This window comes from Dermacentor albipictus, chromosome 9 (assembly GCF_038994185.2).
Source record: "Dermacentor albipictus isolate Rhodes 1998 colony chromosome 9, USDA_Dalb.pri_finalv2, whole genome shotgun sequence".
Lineage (NCBI taxonomy): Eukaryota > Metazoa > Arthropoda > Arachnida > Ixodida > Ixodidae > Dermacentor > Dermacentor albipictus.
Genome location: NC_091829.1, coordinates 87,600,127 through 87,625,973, shown reverse-complemented (window position 1 = coordinate 87,625,973; position 25,847 = coordinate 87,600,127). Strand labels below are relative to the sequence as shown.

General features: G+C 43.9%; 1 protein-coding gene across 1 annotated transcript in view; it reads left to right on the top strand.

Annotated features, from left to right (window-relative positions):
- The window catches only part of LOC135908938 (protein zyg-11 homolog B-like), a 68,142-nt gene that overhangs the window by 30,520 nt on the left and 11,775 nt on the right, over window positions 1–25,847 (top strand). Inside the window, exons 12-17 of the mRNA XM_065440804.2 lie at window positions 5,367–5,437; window positions 7,848–7,895; window positions 8,745–8,812; window positions 11,388–11,517; window positions 16,589–16,641; window positions 21,755–21,852. Coding sequence (XP_065296876.1) covers window positions 5,367–5,437; window positions 7,848–7,895; window positions 8,745–8,812; window positions 11,388–11,517; window positions 16,589–16,641; window positions 21,755–21,852 — 468 coding nt within the window. The remainder of the gene's footprint in view (window positions 1–5,366; window positions 5,438–7,847; window positions 7,896–8,744; window positions 8,813–11,387; window positions 11,518–16,588; window positions 16,642–21,754; window positions 21,853–25,847) is intronic.

Genomic DNA, 25,847 nt, shown 5'->3' with positions numbered 1-25,847 from the left:
AGGAATTTCCATTTTTCATTTGTAAGGTTGTGGCCACTTGTCGCTTAAAATGATGCCACCTCAATTACAGTGTACTAGAATAGGGCCAGTGTGTCCAGACGGCAGAACGTGCCACACACTGCTTTGAAGCCGGGAGTGTAGACAGGTTTGGGGATGTATGCGGTGGCGCTGCAGTCGCACAGGCTGTACGGACGAGTTCTCCGTGTGTTGCGGCTGGTTGCAGCGTGCTTGCTCTGAAGGACTTTGAAGGAATTCCTCGAGTTTCTGTCTCAGGAGTCACATGCAAAAGGTCATTGCGGCTTCTTGAGCCAGTCGACGGCAGATGGGCTCTGTGTGACATTGTGCAGCACTTTGGATCTGTTAGAGTACTTGGAAGGCGAGGGCTTTAAATACCTATTGACATCTAGACTAAGCCAATAAAAGTTGGAAAACTTCTTGCGAGGTAGTCGTGTGGATTCAACGATCACCCAACGCCGTCTCAATTTTTGATTGTTGTGAATTGCCTCTCTTTTAATAACTTGGCAGAGGCAATGCAAACAAGGAACACAGAGATCAGTAAAGATTTGGTATCGCTACTTTACTCACCTGATAATTCTGACAAGGAAGGGGACGTTGCGTCACTTGATGAAGCTGGAAATCTGACGCTGGTAGAGCAAAGGCTAAACAGTACTCCACCAGAGCACTGGGCTTAGTGGAGGGAAGGAGTGATGACCGCCTCATCCATTATATATGGCAGGGTAGGTCGGACAGAAATTTTTTACTCGCAACAAATGTGAGGAATGCCGCTCTCTTCTTTTGCAGAGCTCTAGTGTCATAAGCAGTCTCAAAATTTATGAAATTTGTGATAGGGGAGGATTGCTGTATCCCTCCAAGTTGCTTTTTGAAGCGCTAAAGAAACTTGAGGGTACATATTTACAACCTTCAGCAAAGAGGAGCTTTGCAGCAACAGAATAGTTGATCAGGAGAACATTCATTTGGGCTAGATGGTGCATACTTGGTGATACTTCCGTGACCCTCTTCAAAAGCGAAATGTCCTATCTGGAACGGTTTGGCAGATGACGCATGATGGTCATTGTGCGCATGTCTGTGTTTTTCCTTTATTTGCTGAATTTTCGGTGAATAAAGATAGATGAAGTTGGCGCTTGTCCTGTGTCGTTCTCCCCTCTTGTGATCGTCTTAGTTGGCGCTGTTCCTTCCTAATTCAAGAATAGTTGATGTCATGATTCTAGTGAAAGCTTTAAATTTGGCTGCAAATTACATGCTGATGATTTCACATCATCAGTTGTGCGTTTTTATATCTAACAAGGCTGCACTTTTACGTTAAAGGTGTTAATCAGTGAAGAGAAGGACGGAGAAAAAAGAAATTGCACTTTAAAGTTAGCTATACTGTTCTTAGCAGGCTGGTGCAACATATGTATGCTGACCCTTCTTTGTCTTTGTTATCTGAATACACAACTTTTTCTGGTGCATTCAAAAAGCTAATTTTATGGATATAATTAAGAAATGAATTAAGGCATTCATTTGCACCTGTTAATTCCACCGTAGATCTCCATTTGCTTGTGATGGAATGTACTCGCACTGTTTTTCTGTGTTTTGGCATACTTTGTGTACTTTTGTAGAGATCCCTTTTACTTGGCGTCTTTCCTACCTGTTTTATTCCTTTCATAGAAATGTAGGATGTCAATGTGTCTCACACTTGCACATGAGCCTGACGTTCAGGAGCACTTCATGATGTGAATAAAAAAATTCACGAAGAAACTGTGCAAATGTAGTTGCGGGAGGCTTGCGAAACAGAATGAAAGAACGAGGGACTAATGTTTATCGTGAAAGAAAATAAATGCCAACCAGGAAAGCTCTTTGGCTTTGGGCTATGTACGTACATATTGTTTTGCCTTCTCTCCTACAACAGCGGCTGAGGAACTATAAGCGCGTAATGTTGGGTTGCGAATGCCGCGGCCGCTTTTTTATGAATGCGAAACGCAAAAGAAAATGTGTGCACCTGGAGTCCGAGTTGGTTTAAATCATTTCGATGTCCTGTACTACAGCGTTATTTCCAGCCAAGTTTTCCATCCGAATAATTTCTGGTTACGTAGCAGCGTGGCCCAAAACAAGTTTAACGGCTTTATGCCACTACTTCAGTGTCTGCAAAACCTTTGCTGTCAGGTTAATAAATCCATCTAATGGGTGTTGAGATGCGCTAGGAGTGCACATATAATTCACCTCTTATATGAAGTGAGTTTCAGGGATGCATCTGAACATCCGTCGAGCATTTGCACGTCTATTTGACTGCGACAGAAAATGATTATCAAAATATCAACATGCAGCACTGGCGCTGGGCCGTCCGTTCTGTACAGCCCATGTTCCTACAGCGCCATCTCGTGCTGTCTACATGAAGCGACTCAGCGGAGAACGCTTCCTGAACACACTGCTCCTATTCTGGTACACTGTACCTCAGTGGAGAGTGCAAATGCTATTACGGTCGACTTCCGTTAATTCGATCATGACGGGACCGACAAAACTGGTCGAATTGTACGGCGGGTCGAATTAAACAAAAGTCAGAAAAAACGCCGAAACACTCCATTGACTCACTTGGAAGTATGTGCCTTTAACGTTAGCTTTGCAGCAATACAGCCATGCTTAGCGGTGAAGCATACCAAATGGAGAAAGGTACTGTCGTTATGAGACATAGCACATGTTCCTTAATTTATCCACACACATGTGCTTTCTCCAGTCAAAGTACAAGCACCAAGGCGCCTAATAACTTTACTGGCAGGCCTTCATAGTTTTAGATTGACTCCTGCTCTTTTGTTGGCTTTAAGTGTCCCCTCGAGTTTTGGAGTTTTTAATTTTCATTTCAGTTTTTCTCCTCGCTAGCTTTCCCAAAACACAGATTTTTTTTCTCCGCTTCTCTGTGTATGGCGCGTGCGAGCACGTATAATTAAGGAACAAATACTAGGCCAAGTTAATGGTCTATACGATCGAGACACACCTGGTGGGCAAAACGAGGATTCACATCGCCATAGCAATGTCAGAAACAGCTCTGAATGGCGGCTACTATGCTTATTAAGCATCTAGGTGCTTGTACTGTGACTGGAGATGGCGCGTGCATGCCTGTATAATTTAGAAACACGTACTTTCTCCTATGACAGTGGCCTTTTTCTAGTCTTGGTGTGCTTCGCCGCCTAACACGGCTGCATTGCATTGAAGCTGACCAGTCAAGTTCGAATTATTCGCCAGAGACCAATTTTGCGATCAAAATAACAGAAGCTTGGGCTCACAGAAATGTATGGGTGCTGGTCAGGACCTTCAGTAGGGATCGAATTAACCGATTAGTCGAATTAACTGGAGTCAAAATAACGGAAGTCTATTGTACAAGAATGTACAACAGAGTATGTGTTCTTGGGCTAGTCAGCCGATACTTTAAGCAGTAACTAGCCTTAACATGACGGCTGTAAGAAAAGTGATGGGACGAACGCTATGTCATGGAATTTGTCCCGACACCTTTCTTGCATCTGACATGTTACCGCTACTGTTATTGCTTTAAGTACTACAGAGTACTAGTGCAAAAATAAGGCAAGGATAGAAGAGGCGTGTTCTTGCCTCGTTTTTATGCCATTACTCTGTGGTCAAGTACCAACATGCGCAAATTGCTCTCATCAAGAACATGCATTCAGCCACTAGAACTAAGACAAACATGGATTTCTGCTCTATTAATCCATAGTGTTTCTAATGGGACTGCATCCAATGCTGTTGCCGTGGGAACCTTTCTTAGATATTGATTCAGAATGCAGTCTTTGACTTGGTTTTACACCTATCTGTAAGTAAACTGCCCCATTAAGTCGAAGCTGCGAGAACTGAAAAAACAATTTCGATATAACTGCAGTTTCAAGATAAGCGAAATCACGAAAATAGAATCTCTCTGGCCGCACATAGACCAAGTGGAACCTTTCTGAAGTACAACTAGTAATATTTTCGGTCACTTTCACGAGCATTGGCCCTGGAGACGTTGGCGTCAATGGGCAACGACGTTATTGACACTGTTCCAAGGTAGCATGCTTGGCGCAAAATCAAGACAATTGATCCTAATGATATATATTTGAAGTCATATTTGAAGCCAGTCATCTGAGCGTAACTATTTTCAGGCATGAAACACAGCTCACACTGCTACTTTCTGCATAGTAATGAATTCCGGATAATTTACCTTCTAAGAATCGAAACTGCAGAGGTGTGTAATTTTTCAAGCCTTTGATGACGTGTCATTCACGCTTCATCGTCGTGTGAACATGAAGCAAGCATCCTTATCAAGTCGTGATCTCGTGGCTTGACAAGGACCCCATGCTAAAGTGCCCACGACTTGATAAGGATAATCCTAGGCTGGGGGGGTTGCATGCTAGCTTCTTCTGGCATCAGCACGTGGGCTGATTGCGCCTTCTGAAAAGTGCCTATCATCCTCCCCAAGGTCACGATTAATATGCTGCGACCACATTGATGTGTCACTGACAGTATTCTAAATGAGAGGGGAAAAAAAAAAGACTGACTTGCAGCTCACTGTTGCTGCATGAGGCCAGAACAAAGTGGAAGCAAGCAACCGAGCTAGTATGCACAAGTGGGGATTGATAGAAAAAAAGGGGGAAAAATAAGCGGGAGCACAGCTCAGTGCGGCATCTCGCTCGGCCAGCGTACTGCCACAGGGTAAAAAGCAAGTGCAAGCAACATTGTCTACGTTGCCCCTTCGCTTTTTTTTTTCCTGGTAGTAGTTGACGTTTCTAGATATCCGGAGTTTGGGTGCAAAAGCTTTTCGGGATAATGGTGAAAAATACATGGGTTGAAACCATGGCCGGAAATAACATTTGTACTGACTGATATTTCAAGATATCAGGGTTAAAGTTAATGAGGATTTACTGTACGTACGATGTTTACTCGATTCTAATGCACCCCCGAATCTAACACGCACTTAATTTCTGCGGGTATAAATTAAGAAATTATAAGTGTACCTGAAAGTAACATCCCCCGATTTGCAAAAAAAAAAGAGTATAGCACGTAAATGTAATTTTATGAAACAATCGGATAAACCATGACAAATTGCTTCTTGGTCCTGCTGTCATGGTTTTGTTTTTCTTGGTTCTAGGTGTCTCAGGGCTGCTTTCATTGCTTTTCTTGGTTTAACTATCTTAGTTTTTCTGATACATGCATTTGCTATCAAACTAGTTAAGACATATCCTTTGGAGTTACATTCCTTGGTGCTGCTGCAATTGTTGTTACGCATGCGTTGTTGTTCGCTTTTGCAAAAGCCATATACAGGGCAAGCATACTTGTAAATTAAAAATAAGTCCCATCTTGAGTGTTTGCTGGTCTGGAATGTGCAGATGAGTCGCCCAAGACGTGCTCCGTGTTTCTGTCCAAGGGAGGCATGGAACTTTTCTTGAACGTTCTCGAGGTGAGTAGGACTGGATTAGTACCTGTCGTGAACTTGGGAGTTTTTTTTTGGTAGTGTGACAAGCTCTGCGAGTATGAATCTAAAAAATGAAATTTGAACTGACACTTGCTGTGCAAGCTCTTGACCCGAGTTTTTTTTATTAGGAAGGTGGAATAACGATTGTGGGAGTAGCATGCAAACGAGATAACCTCTTCGGGCACTGTGCCTGTTGTACACGTCATAATAGTGCACCAAAAGCAAAAGCAAAAGCTCTGGTCATAAACAAATTATGCTTAAAATTTGTTGCACACATCTTGAGGCACTTTTGATTGGACCTTTGCAGCAAATTTGAGTAATATGTGCAAGCTGTTTTTCTGAAGGTAGATGCTTATGTCATTGCTCTCGTAATTATGCCATCACGTAGTGGGCTCACTTCTTTCGTTGTTTCTGACAGTGTTTATTAGGTCTGGCACATATTTCAGGTGGCTGAACTGGTGTTTTCCAATTATGTTGGGCATGAAATAGTTAATGTTCTTGTATCCAATGTTCCTGTTGGTAGATTACACATTGAGTCTGCATTTCGTAAACTTTTCAAAACTCACTGAAGTATTCAAAATTCTTAATCTGTTCTGCTGCAGTACACCTTTGATGAATCTAATGGTGCAGCAAATGTGGGGAAGCTAAGCTTTTAATGGACAGAAGTTATTTGCTCTGGAAGGGAATATGGGACTCGTGATGCTGTAAAAGCCTCTCGCACGCAAACATTCACACCTCCTATATTTGCCTTTTTACACAGTTCATGCGAAAACCGGATGTGTCTTGTCTCGTCTCACTTTCTCCGATCTAGGCTTGCGAACTTTTCACTTGCTCATGCCACGTGTGCCATGATGTGACAAAGTCAGCCCTTCAAAGCCTGTCTGTGCTTGTAAATCCGTAGCCTGTCAGCGATTTTCGAACAATCACTACAGGCCAACGATATGATGTACTGAGGGTGGGGCATTAGAAGAATCGAGTAGACTCAATGTGCATTCATGAAGAAGGGTAAAAAGAAGGATACCGACCACTGAATGAAGACAAGAAAAGACGTTTCGGCTCCCCTGATGGCAGCCTTGTTCACAGTGAACATTGTGAACAAGGCTCCCGTCAGGGGAGCCGAAACGTCTTTTCTAGTATTCATTCTGTGGTCGGTGTCCTTCTTTTTACCCTTGTTCATGATGCCTCCCGACCAGACGGGCTTCCGTCAAAACCTCGACTTTATGTGCAGTCATCAGCAAAAGTTCAGAGACCACTGGGCGCTGCAAAAAAAGAAAAAAAAAGATAATCATTGCAGCCTGGGCATGCTGGCTAGAATCACTGGCACAGCCCACTTATGCATGCATGTTCAACCAGTTCATTAAATCGCACCGTTTTCACATTGTGAAGCTGTGCCAGGAGAAATCTTCATTTTTTGCTGATGCCGTGGTCTCCGAACTTGTGCCAGCAGTTGTTCACACTGACTGATCATGTGCTATGACTGATCAGTATGATCCGTGAGCATATCTGCTAAAGCCCTAAATCTTTTTCAAAAGTTGAAATGAACGTTGGTAGAGCAGATGTGTGCCATGGAGATCAGCAGAGGGTCATCGAAAAGTTTATGACGCTGTTTACATACAGGATCTTTTGTAGACTTAAGCAACCTCAATGAAGTTATCAGCATCAGCTTGAGATGACGTTATCAAAATTCTTCAGGAAGTTTACTGTCAGGTGATGCTGTTCATGAAGTATGCCTACTAGCAATTCGCGCAGATCCGTTGAAGTTCTTTTTTTTCTCTAGTTAATCGTCAGGAGCTTTACTTTGTGTAACTACATTTATGGCAAGGGGTCAATGGATGCATCATTGCGTTTTGCATCTGAGTGTTGCAGTTTGAGGGCTTGGTAGGGGAGCTGCTGTTTCAAAAGCCTTAGTCAACATGTTTTGTGTTGTTGGCTGGCACATAAAACCAGCAAATATGCACTGACCTACATGGCTGTGCTCTGTGGCAGCCAGTAGTTGGCAGCTTTGAATAGGATGCATACAGTAAACTTCAAGCTTGTGAATTAGAATCTCAACATTGGTGTTGTTTGCGGTTACCCTGCATTGTTTCAAGCACCTCCCAAACCTTCACGAGGTCTCAGTTCTTCTTTTTTTCTTGTGGAACCACCACATGTTTCTTTTGTTCTTGTTCTCCAACGAGGTCTAATATAATGATTGCGTTAAGTGGGGACCATGCCTCATGTAACTGCTGTTTACTCGATTCTTTACTCTACATGTCAGTACTCTTTTAAACGCAGAATTCCTTTTTAAACTTGGATCAGTCGTTATCACTGTACACTGTACGGTGAGTACACGTGTTTGACAATTAAGAGGCTGGCATTAAGTGCACCCCCCTCCCCCCCTTCTTATTTTTTGCAGCTGTTCCTTGGGGAAAGTGCCGTTGAAACCAAGGTCCTTGGTCTTGTGGTAAGTCATGTCAGATGGCTTGTTTTGAGCATCATGCCAACAACATTCATGATTTTATCCTAAAATGGCCGATACTCAGAACTAGTTTACGCTTTTCGTATGGAGACCAACAACTTCACTATTTGTCATTTGCGTCTAGTTCAAGGCAAAACTGATTTCGAAGGAATACAAAGACAGTTGATGACTCATTTTTCAGAGCATGATGTTATTGTGATAGCAGTCATATGGATGCGCAATGCATGTTCATGCCATCGGCATTGCTGTTGTTGTGCTGTCCACTGACGATGCATGCATGGCTCTCATGGATAGGGTTACACAGTCTCCACATACGCAAAGTGTGTTTTGCTGCAAAAATGATGAAGCAAAGTGGAATCAGCGCTACGCTTAATCGCCTCGGGCTGCAGCAAAAGCAGCATTCAACATGAATGTTGTGTGAACATCGTGTGCATGCACATTATAGGTGCTCTAGTGTTCCTGCGGAGCTGCTGTATGTATGCTTGGGTCTGAGCAGCAAACGTTGATCAAATGTTATTTCGTAGTATTTTATTGGGCGCTGACCAACACCGACGGTTTCTCGTCGGTGTTGAATCTCGCCGGCTACAGCGACATTCCTTGTCCAACCGTTGATCACCTGGCTCCATAGTTGCAGTGGTGCTTTCAACATGACACTGATGGCTGTTTGTGTTCTGTGTGTCAACTTCATGTGCTATGGTGGACAAGCAGAAATGCTGCATCAGATGTATGGAAATGGAGTGCTTTATCTGTTCTGTTGGAGATATTTTAGTGTTGGCAGCCGATGATGATTGTGTGGCCGACCGTTGAGCGCGTGAACTCTGCTGGTTTCCCCAGAACAACATCGCCGAGGTGCCCAGCTTGCGGAGTGACCTCATGAAGGACAACCTCATGCGAATCTTGCGGTGAGTGACCAGTCGTTGCTGTTGTTTTAACAGGTACAGTCGACTCCCATTCATTTGAACCTTACGGGACCGCAAGGTTTGGTCGAAATATCTGAACAGTCAAGTTAACAGATGGCAGCAAAACGAACGAAAATTCAAATCTTTTTTTTTTTTATCGCTTGAAGTAGACTGTAATGTCTTTGTTCCTTGCTCTTGAATTGCGAGTCCACCAGCGTGAGGCGGGGAGTGTCGACGTGTTTAGACACTGGCTCAGTGTGACACGACACAAAATAAGTGGCAACAAATTGCTTCACAAAAAGTACGAGCATCGGCCGCCAAAAGATAAAAATACATTTATATAAAAGAGCTTCACACCTAGGGATGCAGTAGCATCGCCTGCTAAATTTCTTGTAAAGCAAACTGCTACATACCTGAGTGGTGTGGGTTGGTGGGCATCAAATTAAGTGAAGTGGAATTCTTTCGACTTCGAACTAAATGAGTGTTCCTTCCATAGCAATGTGTAGTTTCTCGCCGGGACTTTTCAGTGCTTTTGTATTAAGCGGAAAGTGACATTAACGTGAGTCGATTGTGTTAACTTTTAGAGGGCCGCGGCGAATGGAGTTCACAAGGGAGGAGTTCTTTGTTACACTCATATTTTGGTTCTTGTGCTGCATTACAGACACTCACAAAAAGTGCGAACATAGTAAAAAGTGCAATAGTAAGCATTGAAGTATGGCTGAAACAAAGCCTGCTTGAAGGGAATGTATTTCCAAACAAGGAAACATGTATTTCTGGACTATCTTTCCAAGCTGTCTTCATAGTTATATATGGAGACCTGAGGACAGCTCAGGGACATGACTGCTTTTGAAGTTCTTATTACTGACTGGTACATTAATAAAGAGAAAAATTCATTTTTTCTTGTAGTTTGGATGCCACTGTCAGAAGCTAAGAGCAGCATGTCCATGTGCGGGGGCCAAGTAACTGTCTCCTTAATCTGTGACGTGGTAGAAACTGCTTTTTTCTTTTTTTTCATAAACAGAGATAAAGTGGTAATATTTTGTTGTGGGTTGTTATCTTGACGTTGTATCCTGGGTTTTCATGTCAACTTGTGGTATTCAAAACATGTTTCATGGGAGCTTTTGAACATTCGTGATGACACAGCACTCTTAAAATTATGGGCAATTTTTTTGAAAGCTGGAGACAAGATTATGACTGATCAAGTAGTCATAACCTTGCCTCCAGCTTTCCGGTCCTCTTCAGTGTATAGAGCACCAATTTTGTGTTGATGCGATGTGCACTGCTTTTCTCTCAGAGTTGCCTTGCATGATTAGGAATCGATGGCTACATCTTTAGCAATTTCTCGCATGACAAATCGGGAACTGCCTTGATGTCAACCCCGTCTATTGACTTGGAAGGTTGTCTGCTGTGGGGGATCTTCATCAGTCGACGTTCTTCAGATTTTTAGACGACTGTACCACTCAAAGCACTGCGATCGGCACATACATTCATCCCCGAAGACTTGTTGGAGCATTTTCCACATGTAGATTGGAGTTTTCTCGAGTTGAAGACACAACCTCATATAAACACATTGTTCTTCCAAGTCATTTATTCTGACTGCTTCAAAAGATTGTAGACTCATCACTGCACCTGTTTACTTCATTGGCTGTAGCTCACTTACTGGCAGTCGTGGTGGGATGCGGCGAGAAGTGTTGTATTGCCAAGAGCTGCCACTAGTCAGTGTCACTAGCCGCTGGGCATTCTGTTCGCTAGTTTGTGTGCTGTGTGATCGTTCTGGTCTCCTTTTAATGACACCTCTTAAATGTCCTAAAATTTCTTTTAAGCTCTATATTCATAAATAAATTTTGTATACTTCAGATGCTTACACCTAGTAAAAGCAGTTTACAGAACTGGGATACCTCTTTTTGGTTCAGAGTTAGAAATTTGTCAATTTTGTGCATCAATTTTATTTCCTGTTTTATAACCCCTGATTTTTTACGTCTTTCGTGTAAACTATAAGGCCCTAAATTTAAATTCTGCTTCCTTCACTCTGTAAAATTCACCTTTCTCTTCAAATGCAGGAAATGGCATTCAAATGGTTTCAACAATTGTTTACAATGAGAGCATTTATGCATTTCGCATACAATTGAATAGGGAAGTTGGAATTAGCTCTTTTTAACAGCTGGCCATTTGAAGCACAGAAGTGGTTTAATCAGAAACACACAAAGCTGTGCCAGCCATCAAAATAAGAAAAAGGAAAAGAAATCTGACGATTTTGCATTGATGATTACGCTTTATAAAGATGCACGTTACGAAAGAGGTACTGCGCACGCAATAAAATCATCGTAGCAATTCTAACCGTAAGGCCCGCATTTTGTCTCTAGCAACCTTTTTATGAAAATCGATAGTCTATTATTTTCATTTTAACGTGGCACCGTAGACGAGCATTTTCATTCCATGTTAAATACAATGATTGTCTTTTTATTTATTATCGTTACATTGAGCCGACGAATAACCCTTGTTTTGGTGCTTTATGGTCATAGCTGCTCTTGTGCCAATGAACTGTATCGGTGATCATCATCATCACGCAACAATGCAGGAACTTGCTGCACTCGAGCCAAATCGACGTGAGCTACTTTGCAGCCGGCATCGTGGCGCACCTGGCGAGCGACGGGCCCGAGCACTGGAACGTTGAATGTGTCAGCCTGAAGGATATGCTCAAGGAGCTGGTGAGTCGGGCTGCACTGTACGGCTTGGTTGTGACCATTTTCCTACAGGTTATAAAGGAGTTCTCACAAAAGGTGCAAACTTTCTCTAAACTTAAAATGGCCTGAGAAAAACTGTTTTTGTTTTTGCTTTTTTTTGTGCTGGAAAGTTGAAAATAAGCTATGTTCATGTTGTTTTCTGCAAACATTTATAGACGGATGACTCTGTGCAATGCAGATAAACAAATGCTGTGAACAGACTGTCGATATATTTTATTCGCCCGAAGAGAAACGCCACTTTAAGCCAACCTGCTGTAGCCAACATGACATTGTCATAAATGTTATGCAGACGCAGTGTAAATGTTTCAAAACACAGGTGGTTAAAAAACGGAATATAAACAAGCAGTGACATGATTCATCTCTTTTGTTCGAACAAAGGTCAGTTCAACTGCCATGGTTCTGGTGTCACCTTTTCGTACCCTTTTTGTACAAAATTTTATCGGCGCTAGAAATGCTGGCCAATTGCTCAGAAAAAAAGGGGGGCAGGGAAACATATGTTTTGCCATTTATTTGTTTGTTTGTTTATTTATTTTTTACTATTTGCATCTTTAATCTGGTGCATACAGTCATATCTACTTTTAGTGATCCCAGATATAACGATCTATCAGGTATAACTACCACATTTCAGTGCATTTATGATTTTCTAACCCTGCCTGTTGAAACTGTTTCCAGATATAACAAATGTGTTGTAATTTGCTGTACAGTTTCAACGAACGCCTCGAACCCGATCCAGGTAAAATGAGGGCACACGCGAAGTACCAAAGCACGGAAGTGTGACCAAACTGGGTGCATGGCAGCGCGTGCCTTGCTCTAGTCCAACCGCGACAATGATACAGCTTTTCAAGATGAGCAAGCGAGTGACCAGAGTGATTTCTGAAGAAAGAAAGTCACTCACTTTCAAGGCACACACCTCAAGGGAAAGAAGGTGTACAGCATAAACAGCATGACGCGAGGCGTGCAATGGCACGTGTGCCCGTGCAATATCGGACGCCACGACAGCAGCACTCTCGTTCTTGTGCAATTGTCCCTGTGGCACCACGTGCATCGCACTTGTTTCAACAATTTGGAATGACCATCTGTGTCCTTCATCTACGGGAACAATGGCAGCTCATGTGTTCCTGTCGTTACTGTCGGTACTCATGCGACCCGAGTCGGTGGGAGTACTGCACCACGTGCTGCCACCATGCAATGTTGCAAAGGATCGGCAGTTGCTGTGCCATTATCAGGAGATCACGGTTCGGCGGCGATTCGTTTACGCATTCCCTATTGCCGGTAATGGTTCGTGGTGATGTTCTACCATTCGAATGCGGCAATTTTCCCACCTGGAGTGACATTAATAACGTAAGTTTACGGCTCTTGTGTGGCTGATACACTGTTGTAATACCGAGACCATGATGTCCAAGACCTTCGCAAAATAGCAGCATGCTGCAGTAGTTTCCGAAGTGTATGCTTCCGGTTTCTTGTGCAGAATACAGTCATGTCCTGCTGGTAGTAAAAATTCGCGGGTCTTACGTGCCAAAACCACAATCTGACTACGAGGCATGCCATAGTGGGTGACTCCGGATTAATTTCCACCACCTCGGGTCCCGTATTGTGCTCCCATTACACGGTACACAGATGTTATTGCGTTTCGCTCTCGTTGAAATACAGCCACGGCAGCTGGGATTTGATTCTGCGACCTTGTGCTTAGCAGCGCAATGCAAAAGCCACTAAGCAACCATGGCGGGTATTCCACTGTAGGTAAAATATACCAAGAGCCCTTGAATAAAAAATCCTTGCTGCGCTTGCAGTTTCAAAATGAGAGGTGGTCGTGGTCAGGCGCCGTTTGGAAAGAGCTATAAGACACTGCATTTTGTTCTTTAGATGGGCGTTTATAAAGGAAATTTGTGGCTGGGTGTGTGAATGCACTCGGAAAGAAAATGACGCTGAAAATCTGGCCATGAACTCGGCCCTTGCTTCAAGGCTTCGGTACCATCCAACAGGCATTGTGGACAGATTCGGCGTCATTGGATGTGGATTTGCGTGATGAGGCCGTATTCTCAAACAGTTGTTTTACGGGGATACGAGATACAATCACTTTTGTGCTCGGCAACGGTTGCGGCGGCTTCTATGAGTGACCACATGCGCTGAAGGAATGCTGTTGCTCTGCGTCCGGTGCGGAGTTACATGAAATCTTGCAATAGTGATTGTACCCCTGAAAGCGGTTGACCTAATATGCTGCTCCATCATGATGGCACCATCACTGACCGACGCATAGAGGATACTTTGTGGTGTCGGCAATTTGGTTCTGAGCTTCGAGCAAGGCTCGCCTAACCAAACCAGCAGTATTTTGACACTAAAGTTTCAATTTGTGACGAATTCCACATCTGTGTTGTGTCGTTTTGCAACAACAAAACTCTCGCGAAACAAATTTTTTCGCTTTCCCCACAAGTTTCGTTATTGCGAGGTTCAGCTGTAAGTACAAACTGCGTTAATACCAAAACAGATAATGGCAGGCACCAGAGACCTTAAATAATTTACTATAATACTCGTTTCCATGAGCCAGTTTTAATTGTGGGTCTGATAAGGTAGATTCATCACGACTAGGCATGTGCAAATACAGCCGACTCATGTTACAATGAGCCATAATAATCCAACGAGAAATGTTCGTTGTAACCAGAATTTGTGCCTCAGTATGTTGCGAAATGGCGGAGCTTCGCATGTACTGCTGTCTAAACCAAAGTTGATTGCAGAAAGGATGAAAACATTGAAATTAAAATAAATAAATAAATAAATAAATAAATAAATGTGTTTGCATAGGAATCTTGCTACAACGAAGAACGCTATTTTCCAGACGCTGGTCGTTGAAAAATGGCAAGATTAAGAAACATTACAACGGCATGGAGCTGGCCAAGGCCGGTTGGCACCCTGGTGTGCTGACCACCCTGGCCCAAGCGCATCATTGCCGCCGCTGACATAAACATTGACTCCTGTTTTTCGTACAAAACCGTGATCAGTAAAAAAAAAAAAAAAAAAAGAAAGAGAAACTGTCAAACAAGTAGCAAGAACCATAGCTGCGGTACGAGGAGAGTTCGACTCAGAGCCCACGTCTGGCGGCTGCTGCACCGCACACCAGAAGGCTCGACTGCATCACGCGTGTCCAGACGCCACGAATAGCACCCTACCTTCTTTCTTTGTGCAAATCGATGTGGTTAGAAGTAAAACGTTGCCAAAAAGATACATTTTGTGAACGATCAGCAGTTGTTTTTGAAGCGCCGTATGCTACAGTTTCGAAGCTAAGCCAGTTAGGCCTGGTGGCACCCTCGGCACTTGCTCAGCACTGAGCCGGCAGTTGTGAGCGACGACGAGCTGCATGCGTCATTGATCTGAAAAGTCTCTTGTTAGGCGTTGTGAGACACGTGATCTGGGAATCTTTCCACCAGTTCGTTCGTCTGTTAACCTTGTCAGTGTCACTGACGCACGTACCCGTAACGTTTATGCATTTCTGTCCCACCATGTTCTTTTTGGCATTCCTTTTGTCAGATAGGTATGCGACGACATCACCAAGAGAGCATTTGCCACATTTTGTGTAATGTTTTCATTTCTACACCGCCCAAAGTAAATTGTTTTGTTTCTGTTGTAATATCTGAGAAGAAAACTTGACGCTGGGGGTGTGTCACTTCCGAAAAAACTCAACACTGAAAGGGTAAAGAAAAAAAATTTGCTCATTTCGTAAGCGACCAGAATATCATTGTATGCAGTGCATTGCCTCATGCACGTGTTGTGCGTGCTGCAACAAAGTATGTTTATTTACACTAACTAGACAAAATTAGCCTAAAAGTTTTTACATTCTACCCGATGGTAAGTCATAGCTGAGTCAATAATAGTGGGATTTATGGCATTGATAATATAGGAAGAGCAAACTAAGTTACAAGAATGGTTGTTTTATCTGAAAGGATGCTGTACTAGGATCCATTTTAATGTGTGTGGACCGTAGTAGATTCTTAAGTTGGAAGAGTGATTTAGGATGAATATTTTGAAGTCTAATATTGAATAGCTGTTGTGCAGAAAAGTGGCTGCAAACTCGCATGCATAGGAACTACTGCATATTGGAATTAATGATTTGTTCCATCAAAGCATGAGGCCAAAAATTTGGTGCAATAGAAAGAACTCGTTAATTAAATGTCATGTAAAACAAGCTTAATGAATAGCAAAGCATGATGCAACTGCCTTTGTGAATGTAAGAAGTTAATGAGAAGTATACTAAAGTAAGATAAGTCACAAATTAACAAATTGAGACCATTGGAATGACTAGAGAAAGTAAAAGCTGCCTCTACTGAAGCAGCTTTTACTTGCAGCCTCCTCCATCAAGTAGATGGAAATGAAGTTTTTTTTATTTATAAATACTGCGATCTTAAACAAGATCTTAGCAGCGTGGTACATGAGCAAGTTCACAAAACAAAATAAGTACAAAAATGGGAAATTGCACTAAAAAATTCAAGTTATTATTATTATTATAAGTGTAAACAGAAGATAGTGCCCTAACAATGCTTTTGTTCTGATTAGTTGTCTCGGTTGCACTTGTTAGACGCCTTGGTGTTAGTACTGCGACTGTAGATGGTACAGGCACATGTGCATAAGGAACACATGCCAGGCCTCGTTAAGCTACCCCTTTCTGCTCTTTGTATGCTTCGGGCAGGGAAGATGTGCTTCATTGCATAGCGCAACTGTATTGTGGCAAAGCTGAATGTAGGAAACAATTGTTACACTTTGAAGAGTTGAATATTAAATTTTTAGAAGCTAATATGGAGTAGTGCAATATTCGAAGCTGCTATTCGGAAATTTGAATACTTGCACGACACTACTGTTTTCTTTTCGAGCTGTCGATCATCACAGTGCTCTAATGCTTAAAGCTCCTTTGTCAAGACCTTGAAAATCCTTGAAATCCCTTTTTCTGTGCAAAAGCTGCAATGAACCCTTCTATGCGATGTTGATTCGTTCATTCTGTCAGCATGTGGCTTTTGAGCAAGATTCAACTAGATGCATTTCTTTGCAGGGTGAAGTGGTGCAAAGCTGGAAGAGTCCGGACACTGAAATGGTTGCTTACAGGTGAGCAGCCAATGGCCCCCGCCCATAGTCAGTGTTTGATTGAACTCCACCTGGGTTCGATCAGTTCATGTTCTACTTCGAAGAGTGGAAGGCCAGGAATTAAAATCTTCTCAACAGAGCTTTACAAGGCTTCCTAGCCTTTCTACAGTCAGCTTCACTTCACAGTTTAACATCGCTGCGATACAGCCATGTTATGTGGTAAAGCACGCGAATGCCGTGCCAGCAGTTTTGATTTTGTGTCTGGTGGCAATCTTGTCGCGTTGGCAATGTCAGGCTCGATTTCCTTGGAAAACGAACGGCGCATTTTAGGATCAGGTAAGTACCATTATTGCTTGAAAGCCTTTCTAGTACGAGCTGAAAATAGGCATCTTTGACGGGAGATAGCATGAGTTCTACTCAGTCACTGCCCCTAAGCTCCGCCGAGACAGATGTTGCCACTAAAGGAGTTCTTACTGGTGTCACGATATGGGTCAGGCACGTGCATGGGAACTTGTTAAGTTCGAATGATTTGTCTGACAGATGCCGCTTTTAGGACCGAAATAAGAAACATTTGGGTCCATAAAGGTGCATTGACACCGGCTGGGACCTCTGGTTGGAATTGAACTAACTGTAGTTGAATTAACAGAAGTCTGCTGTACATGGATTTCTCTAATCCTCATTCTTGTGGCTTCAGATGTTCTTGTGATACCAAAGTGGAGTCCTGGACGAGTTAGGTCACGCATGATCTGCATGCTGTACGTACAGTGTACGCAGTGTGTGTATGCTGTGTATTGAAGTTTTTGTGTTATTTACTGTGGTGCACATTTCTAAACTTCTAATCATATAGTTTCAAGTGCCTATAAAGACAATAAGCTTCTGCACATATGCATAGTAACGACAAACTGTTGCTTTTATAATGCAATATTCTGTCAAAAATGACCAATTTGCAATGTCACAAACCTGTCTGAAGCTGGAAGGACGAAGTTTTAGGCAAATCCATGTTCTAGTCATCGTTCTCGTGATTGCTGAACCACAATACTTCCAGTTCCTGTAGACATTTGGTCTAGAGCTCTCTCGAGTGATTTCTCTGAAACTGCAGTCACCAGCAAGGTCAAACTTGACGGTCAAATGTTAGAACCTTCAGCGCATGAGAAAATCAAAGAACCATTGTGACTTACAGTCTGCACCAGTAGGCCTACGGATTAGTATTAATTATGACCCAGTTAAGCTTACAGGGCACTGATTGAATTAAGAGGATTCCAGGAAAAGGCAAGTGCTGCGGTACATTTCTACTGTGATGACGGACATGTTGCTCAATATGCAGACCTGCCGCATGGTTATGACATTCAGTGGGCATGGAATTCCTCTGGAGAACACTGGGGTGTGGGTTTGATTCCTGACCCCATGCAGTTGTGTTACAATGGAGATGAAATGCAAGGACATTCAGGTGCCTGGATTTGGGTGCACGTTAAAGGGCTCCACGTGATGACAATTCATCTGGAGCCCTCCACCATGGCGTTTCTTTTAACCCCAGGGTTGTATTTGGATGTTAAAGCCAAACATCTGATCAATCAATCAATCATCAATCAATCAATCAATCAATCAATCAATCAATCAATCAATCAATCAATCAATCAATCAATCAATCAATCAATCAATCAATCAATCAATCAATAAATAAATCTTTCTATCCAATGATCATGCATGTTCGTGTGGTCAGCACTCAAATTTGTCTGGATAGCCTAGTCTTTTCACTGGTGTTCCTTCAATCATTGTGGGCTCTTTCTGGTTTCAACTGTGCAGATATTATTACACTCGCTGCACAGTAGTTTTTGTGTGACTGTAGATTGTCGAACTCACTCAGGAGATGACTCACTGTAAATTTGGTTCTATCCTTGTGCCTGGATAGGTTTCGGTTGCCTGAAGGTTGTCTGAGCTAGCGCAAGAGACTCGGAATCACATTTGATTCTGCTATTTGCCACAAGTCTGTGAGTCTCTACAGGATCCGCTTGTGGTCCCACTCTGTGTGTATTGCGTATGAGTTTGGATAGACACTAACGCATTAGAAACTCGTTAATTTGAACTCCAAGGGGGACCAGAAATTTAGTTCAATAAAGGAGTGTTCAAGCTAAGATGAGCACCTTTAAATAGAGCCCGATCAATTGTGCGGCACAACGTGCGAAACTGTCACTGGGCGCGCACTGGTAAAGTCTTCCATCTTTCCTCCATCAGTGCGCTTCGGCAAGTGCCGGTAAAAGCCTAGGTCCTGTATTAAGTCCAGGTACAGTAAGATCGGGCCTCATGTGCCGTTTCCTGTGGGTCTGAGGGAAAACATGCAAGGGTGAGCCAAGAAGGACGGCGGTTTGATGAGCGCTGTCCTCCCACATGCCCAGTGTGGGAGATGACATGATCGAGTGTCATGAGAGGGTCATGATCTAGTGTGCCCTAAAAGAAACGGGGGGGGGGAGGGCACAGGTGAGCGTGTGGTTAACATGATCGTGCGTGTGCTGGGGGTGCCTTCCTGCTCCTTTCAAGTCGGATGGGAAAGGAGGGTGTGCTTGGCTCAGCTTGCTCCAGTTTGGTCTCGGCTTCCCGTGCATCTTTCCTCATTATTTTTACAGCACGCGCCAATGATGCTGCATCTAACCTTTGCCTTTGGCTCGGGTATTGTTCAAAAAGTGGTCCGCGGGAGTGAGAAATTTAGTTTGAAATAACTGTTCTGAAGCTTCTGGCACTTGAATTTGCAGGAATTTTACTCTCTGTTCAAATGCATAGCACTTTGTCGGGACCAACGGAGCAGCTCGGATTTTACGTTGATTCAAATTAAGAGATTCCAAATGATCTGGATTTCACTGTACTAGTTTGTGCTTAGTTTTTGTAGTACTCAATATACATTATGCTTTTTTAAAGATAAACTCTGTGTTAAGGTTTAGGATGCATTGAACAGTTCAGGGACCTTTATTTGGTTTTCCATGGATTCACCACACTTCTCATAAGCTGATCTTTTGACATGATGTTGACATGATGAATATATTTCCAACTTGTTTGACCTGAAGAATGTGTACCAATGCCTTCATGAACAATTGGCGCGCTAGCATCCTGTCCTATGTTCGCACCAATTGAGCGCTGCATCATCTTGCCTCTCCTGTTATTAAGAGGGCTGACGCCATTGCAGCCGGACTTGTTAAATATGACTGCCATGCCCACTGGCACCAAGGGTCACTGACAGGCCAAAGACAGCTGTAAACTTGTGGCATTTATATATATGTAAACAGCCAGTTTTAATCATTTTCCAATCTTTTGTATGTGTAAATAAATGCCCCTGTTTGAAAATGAATGCTCAGTCAAGTATGACTGAGCCTATCCCCTGTTTCATACATATCAGGTATGAGATACACTCTGCATGAAGCTGTAGCTGAAGCGAGCTTCGTTTGTTAGCCACGCTCGGTATTGCATCCCCAATGCATATTGCAGGTAAAAAGCAGCTGTGGTCAATTCGGGCAAATGAGGCAAAGCAGCGGCGTACGCTCAAGCAATATTTATTACTGGGAGCGGTAAAGTTGGCAATAACAACTCGAAGAGAGGTGTCCACTCGGTGGGAAGGTTGAGTGGGGTGTGTTGCTTGGCCTGTTATTTGTGCCACATTGCTAAAACTTAGGACTGAGCGATTCGTCAGTTATCCTTCCAGTTATTCAGTGCTTTATTCGCAATTAGCTTTTTTTTGCGCAATGAATCGGTTGCTGCTACATGAGCAAAATCAGGCAAGTGTAGGACCCATTGTCCCTGCTTCACTTGCACAATGGTGAGCAAGGGAACAAACTTATTGAACCCCGCTGTTCCCAACTGAGATAGTGCTTGTTGGTGTCTCGGGAACAAACTTATTGAACCCCACTGTTCCCAACTAAGATAGTGCTTGTTGGTGTCTCGGGAACAAACTTATTGAACCCCACTGTTCCCAACTAAGATGGTGCTTGTTGGTGTCTCGGGAACAAAATTATTGAACCCCACTGTTCCCAATGAAGATAGTGCTTGTTGGTGTCTTGGGAACAAACTTATTGAACCCCACTGTTCCCAACTAAGATGGTGCTTGTTGGTGTCTCGGGAACAAACTTATTGAACCCCACTGTTCCCAACTAAGATGGTGCTTGTTGGTGTCTCGGGAACAAACTTATTGAACCCCACTGTTCCCAACTAAGATGGTGCTTGTTGGTGTCTCGGGAACAAACTTATTGAACCCCACTGTTCCCAATGAAGATAGTGCTTGTTGGTGTCTTGGGAACACACTTATTGAACCCCACTGTTCCCAACTAAGATGGTGCTTGTTGGTGTCTCGGGAACAAACTTATTGAACCCCACTGTTCCCAACTAAGATGGTGCTTGTTGGTGTCTCAGGAGAAAAGCTGCCCATGCACTCGAGGAGGTGAAAGAACAATCTCTGACTGCAGCTGCTAGTATGTTGGTTTTGAACAAAAGGTCGGCGACACACTAATAAACTTCTCTAAGAAATTTTTTTTTTCAATAAATGGAATGGAGTAGCCAGAAGCATACTGCTTTAAACCTCTCCAGTTAGATTCCTGATTAATGCTACTGCATTAAGAGGGCTCACACCATTGCAGCCGGACTTGTTAAATATGATTGCCATGCCTTCTGGCACCAAGGGTCACTGGCAGGCCAAAGACAGCTGTAAACTTGTGGCATTTATACATATGTAAACAGCCAGTTTTAATCTTTTTCTAATCTTTTGTATGTGTAAATTTGAAAGTGTGACTAATTGGTTAATTAATTGGTTGTATGGTTCCAATTAACTGGGTCAATATCTTTTTATTGACGCCCAGTCCTAGTGAATATAGAAAGCTAGCATAAAAAGAGATGTGAAACCAGTTGCTGTTTGTAAGACCAGCATTTGTCCTGTCATCTTCTTCACATGACTCTATTTTCGCCTCTTTTACACTGTTTCTATATTTTCTGTTTGCAAGCTTTCTTGGTTGCTGCACTGATAAACTGTGTTCTCGTGTGCATTCTGCTCCAAACGGGCCGCACAACATGCTTGCGCCTGTTGTGGGTTGCCTGATAGTACCAGTGAAGCGAATGTCTGACGTCGATGGCTCTCTCTCCCTCTCTCTCATGGTTGCAGGTCGTTCAACCCGTTCTTCCCATTGCTACGCTGTTACACTGCGTACGAGGTGCAGCTGTGGGCGGTCTGGGCCATGCACCATGTCTGCTCTAAGAACCGTGCGTGCACGCTTTTGCCTCCTCTTGTGCTGCCTGCTTTGACCCTATCACTGTCACGCCTTCAGTAACTATTCGGGCATCTACCCCGACACAAACCCTGTCACTTCCGAGTATATATACTCGTCTTGTGTTTTCAGCGCACCCTGTGAGCCTTTTCAGAAGCAACTTGTGCAAAAAAAAAGAGAAGATCATTGCGCACCTGTCGTGCCATCTGGGGAGAAGTCACCTGAACACACAAAATACTTTTTGGCAAAATATTTTGACTGCAGGTATAGAGCAGATGTCTCAGCGCTCTGTTGCTCTGTCTCGGTAGGGCGGCCACGGCTAGCCGGTGTGGCAGGTTCTCCCGCACTTTTACATACAAAGGGATTTATGAACTGTCGATAAATTCTGAATTGGGAAAAACGCCACAACGAAGCACCAGCTTCTACGTTGCAGAAAATCTCCGCTGAACCCACACGCGAAACAAGCCTGGCAAGGGCTGAGGAGTAGTTGGGAAAGAACCCGGCATTCAAAGGGGTGGAAATATCACTTCGTGAAGCTAAGGTAGATTGCTTAATTGCTTTTTTCAGAGGTGTTGTTAATTTTCATTCAGCCTTGTACTTTCGATTATATACAGTTAAACCTGGATATAACGAAGTTGACAAAAGCTCGCAATTTTTCGTTACATGCAGGTTTTCGTTACATGCAGGTTTCGCGTGAAGGCTCGTACGAATGATGCAGAAACGAAACCAAATAGCTCAATATATCCGCGAAGGTGAACTCACCCTTCAAGCATTTATTTTACACCAAAAAACTGCGTAATTTGCGCTTGCTTCTTCGGCACAAGTGACGGCACAACACGCCGCTCTAAAGAAGCTAAATCGTGTAGAGCTCCTTCATCGTCGAGCGAGCCGACGAAACGGCGCATAACGTCCATTGCGTTCATCACCTCCTTTGCAGAAGGCACGTCACACGGATCTGCCTCACAGGCACCATCATCACCGCCATCGGGATTTTGCACGCTTTCAGCTACTGCTGCATCAGACATTTCTTCTGTAGCCACGGCGGCGTTGTCGGCAAACAAAAAGTCAGTCAGTTCAACGTCGTCGGGTACACCACCGTTAGTGCATAGCTCGTTCCACGCTTCGGCCACATCGGACGGAGTAGAAAGGTCTTCCTCCTCTTCCTCGTCGGCACCAGCCCGTGCGTTTTTGGCTATTCCGGCCTTTAAAAATCAATTCGCGATAACTTCTGCCCTGACCTCTTGCCAGGAGGCAGCAAGCATCTCGACTGCTTGATAAATGTCGATCTTCATCTCCCATTCCAGACGGATGTCGAGAAGTATCTTCTGGATTAGTCGGCGCCGGTAACAGCATTTAAAACTGTTAATGACCCCTTTGTCCAGGGGCTGTATTAGAGACGTGCAGTTGGCCGGGAAGTAATGCAATTCGATGTTCGACAGCTGCAGGCCCTCGACGTGGTGCGCCGAGCAATTGTCCAGCAGTAGGCAAACTTGACGGCCTTGCCGCTTGACGTCCTGGTTAAATTCCTTCAACCACTCAGAAAATATTGGCCGAGTCATCCAAGCTTTGGAATTCGCCACATACTTCACGGGCATACGCTTCGTCCCCTTAAAACACCTGGGACGGGCACTTTTGCCGACAACTAGCGGGACTCGCTTGTCTGTGCCGTCGAGGTTGGCACACAGCAGAATCGTTATGCGGAGCTTGCTCTGCTTTCCACCGCGGCAGTCATCGCCTTTTAACGCTAGCGTGCGGCCCGGAAGCATCTGATAAAATAGAGCCGTCTCGTCGGCATTGTAGACATCAGCCGCCTCGAAGCGACTCAGGATTCCAGGCAGCTCGTCAGCCACCCACGAAGCAGCAGCATCGCTGTCTGCGGAGGCAGATTCACCGCTGATTACTCTTCCGACGACACCATGCCGGCTCTTAAATCCCTGCAGCCACCCGTTGCTTGCCTTGAAATCATCATGGCCCAAGATACACGCAAAATCCTTTGCAAGATCGCACCACTTATGGGTACATTTCTGGCTCTCGTGTCCAAAAACCATGTGAACACTGCCTTGTCCACATCAGTGTATGTGGACAGCTTCAGTCTTTTTTTCTTCGAGCTTGTTCCCGACTCCACTGCGTTTCTGATGCTGTGTTCCGCACTCAAAATCGTTGATAATGTGCTCGCTGGAATGCTGAAACGGGCGGCAACGTCCTTCTTCTTCTCGCCCGCGGAGACAGCATTTAAAATTGCGAGTTTGTCTTCAAAAGACAGAACTTTTCGTTTTCTGGCAGCAGAACTCATCACGACCAACCGACGACGTAGTTAAAGCGGAGACGCACGACTACACGCCGACAGGCAGGCCTAGCACCTCCAAAACAAGTCGGACAAACCAGTACCAGGGCACAGTTGACACACGCACACGTGCAGAACGCAGGACAACACTCAAAATGGCGAATGCAACGCATCCGTAGAGAAAGAAAGAAAGTGACTCATGTCGTTCGTCATGGAGTGTCGTTCGTCATCGTCCCTCTCCCTTCCCGCGCCCTGGCAATGAAAAAACCGGCTATCAGCGTTGCTTTTCAAGTGAATTCTTACACATAAGTGCGTCTAAGCCGTTGAAACAAATAAAAATCACTAAATAAGAATGCTTGTCCTCAAATCTATACGAAACAAAATAAATCTGAAAGAGAAATCAGCTGCCGATACCAATGCCACCTGGCGTCACACTAGACAAGCAAAGCCTGAAAAGACTGCTACGTTAGACACGGAGCGGCGCTAGTTGCCGCCAGCATCATCATCATCGCTAACTTTGCTCGGTCGCGGCAATCCCTGGCGTTCGCGTTGCTGCTGGCTCCTTACAATATTAATATTCAATAATCTAGAGCATTTCTTCGGCCGAATTTTCCTTAAAAGTGCAAAAAGTAATGACTGATCAGCTTTGGGAGTTCGTTACATCAAGGCTAACCGCCGCAACGCGTTCGTTACATCAAGGTCGAAAATACATGGGCTTCAATGGGGGCAGCGTTGGGGAATTCAAAAACTTCGTTAAATCCAGGAATTCGTTACATATAGGTTCGTTACATCCAGGTTTAACTGTATATCCTGGGACAGGAGAATATTGCCTTCCCTGTGCTCCTGGGATAATTAATTAGCTGTGCTTGAAATTACGCTTGCGGATGTTCCACATCCGCCCACCATGGCTCTGAGTGGCACTGGCTAACACTCCTATGGCTAGATCTAGTAAACATAAATACCCAAGTTAGTGGACAAATTGATAGCCGCTGCCGTAGCGCAATTGGGTAACCCAGAATAGATGACAGATGGAGGGGGCGTGCATGGTTGGGGCGTGGTTGCATCTTCGGGTGCACCGGGCCGTAGCATGTGGGTGCGGAATTCCAGGATGGAAGCTTGGCAGTTGATCTCAGCACCTCCACCAGTTAAAATGAGGTTTACTGTTTGGAACAGGTGGCTAGAACAGTTACGTCGGGCAGGACTCTGAACCGTAACTTCAGCGTCATCTTGCATGAAGCGATCACGATGCAGCTGCTGCTGACTGTGTGCATCGTCTTCAGTTCATAGTGTTCACCTTCTTCGGCACAAGGCCGATAAAATGTGCTTTCAAAACTGATTTCAATAATTTCAGGGTAAGAGATCCCTAACTAGGACAGAAAATGCAGGCCAAACTGCAATTTTCTTTTTTTTTTAAACTTGACACCTAAACCCAAGCGCTGGTATCTCAATGTGATGTCCTGGATTTCAAAGTATTTTCTCATTAGTGAGAGAAGCATTACTTGCAACGTAGCTGTCACATGAGATCAGCATGTTAAACATCCTAGGAGCACAAGAAGCACTTTTCTTCTGAGCTGTCTAACAGGGACAAGTACAAAGCTGAGTAAATATAAATGATGCCTCTGAAAACTCTTTCTGTAACTTTGTGCCAATAATTGAGCAAGGCCATTTTTAAGAAAATGTCAATGTTATTGTACGCGCGAGCACTT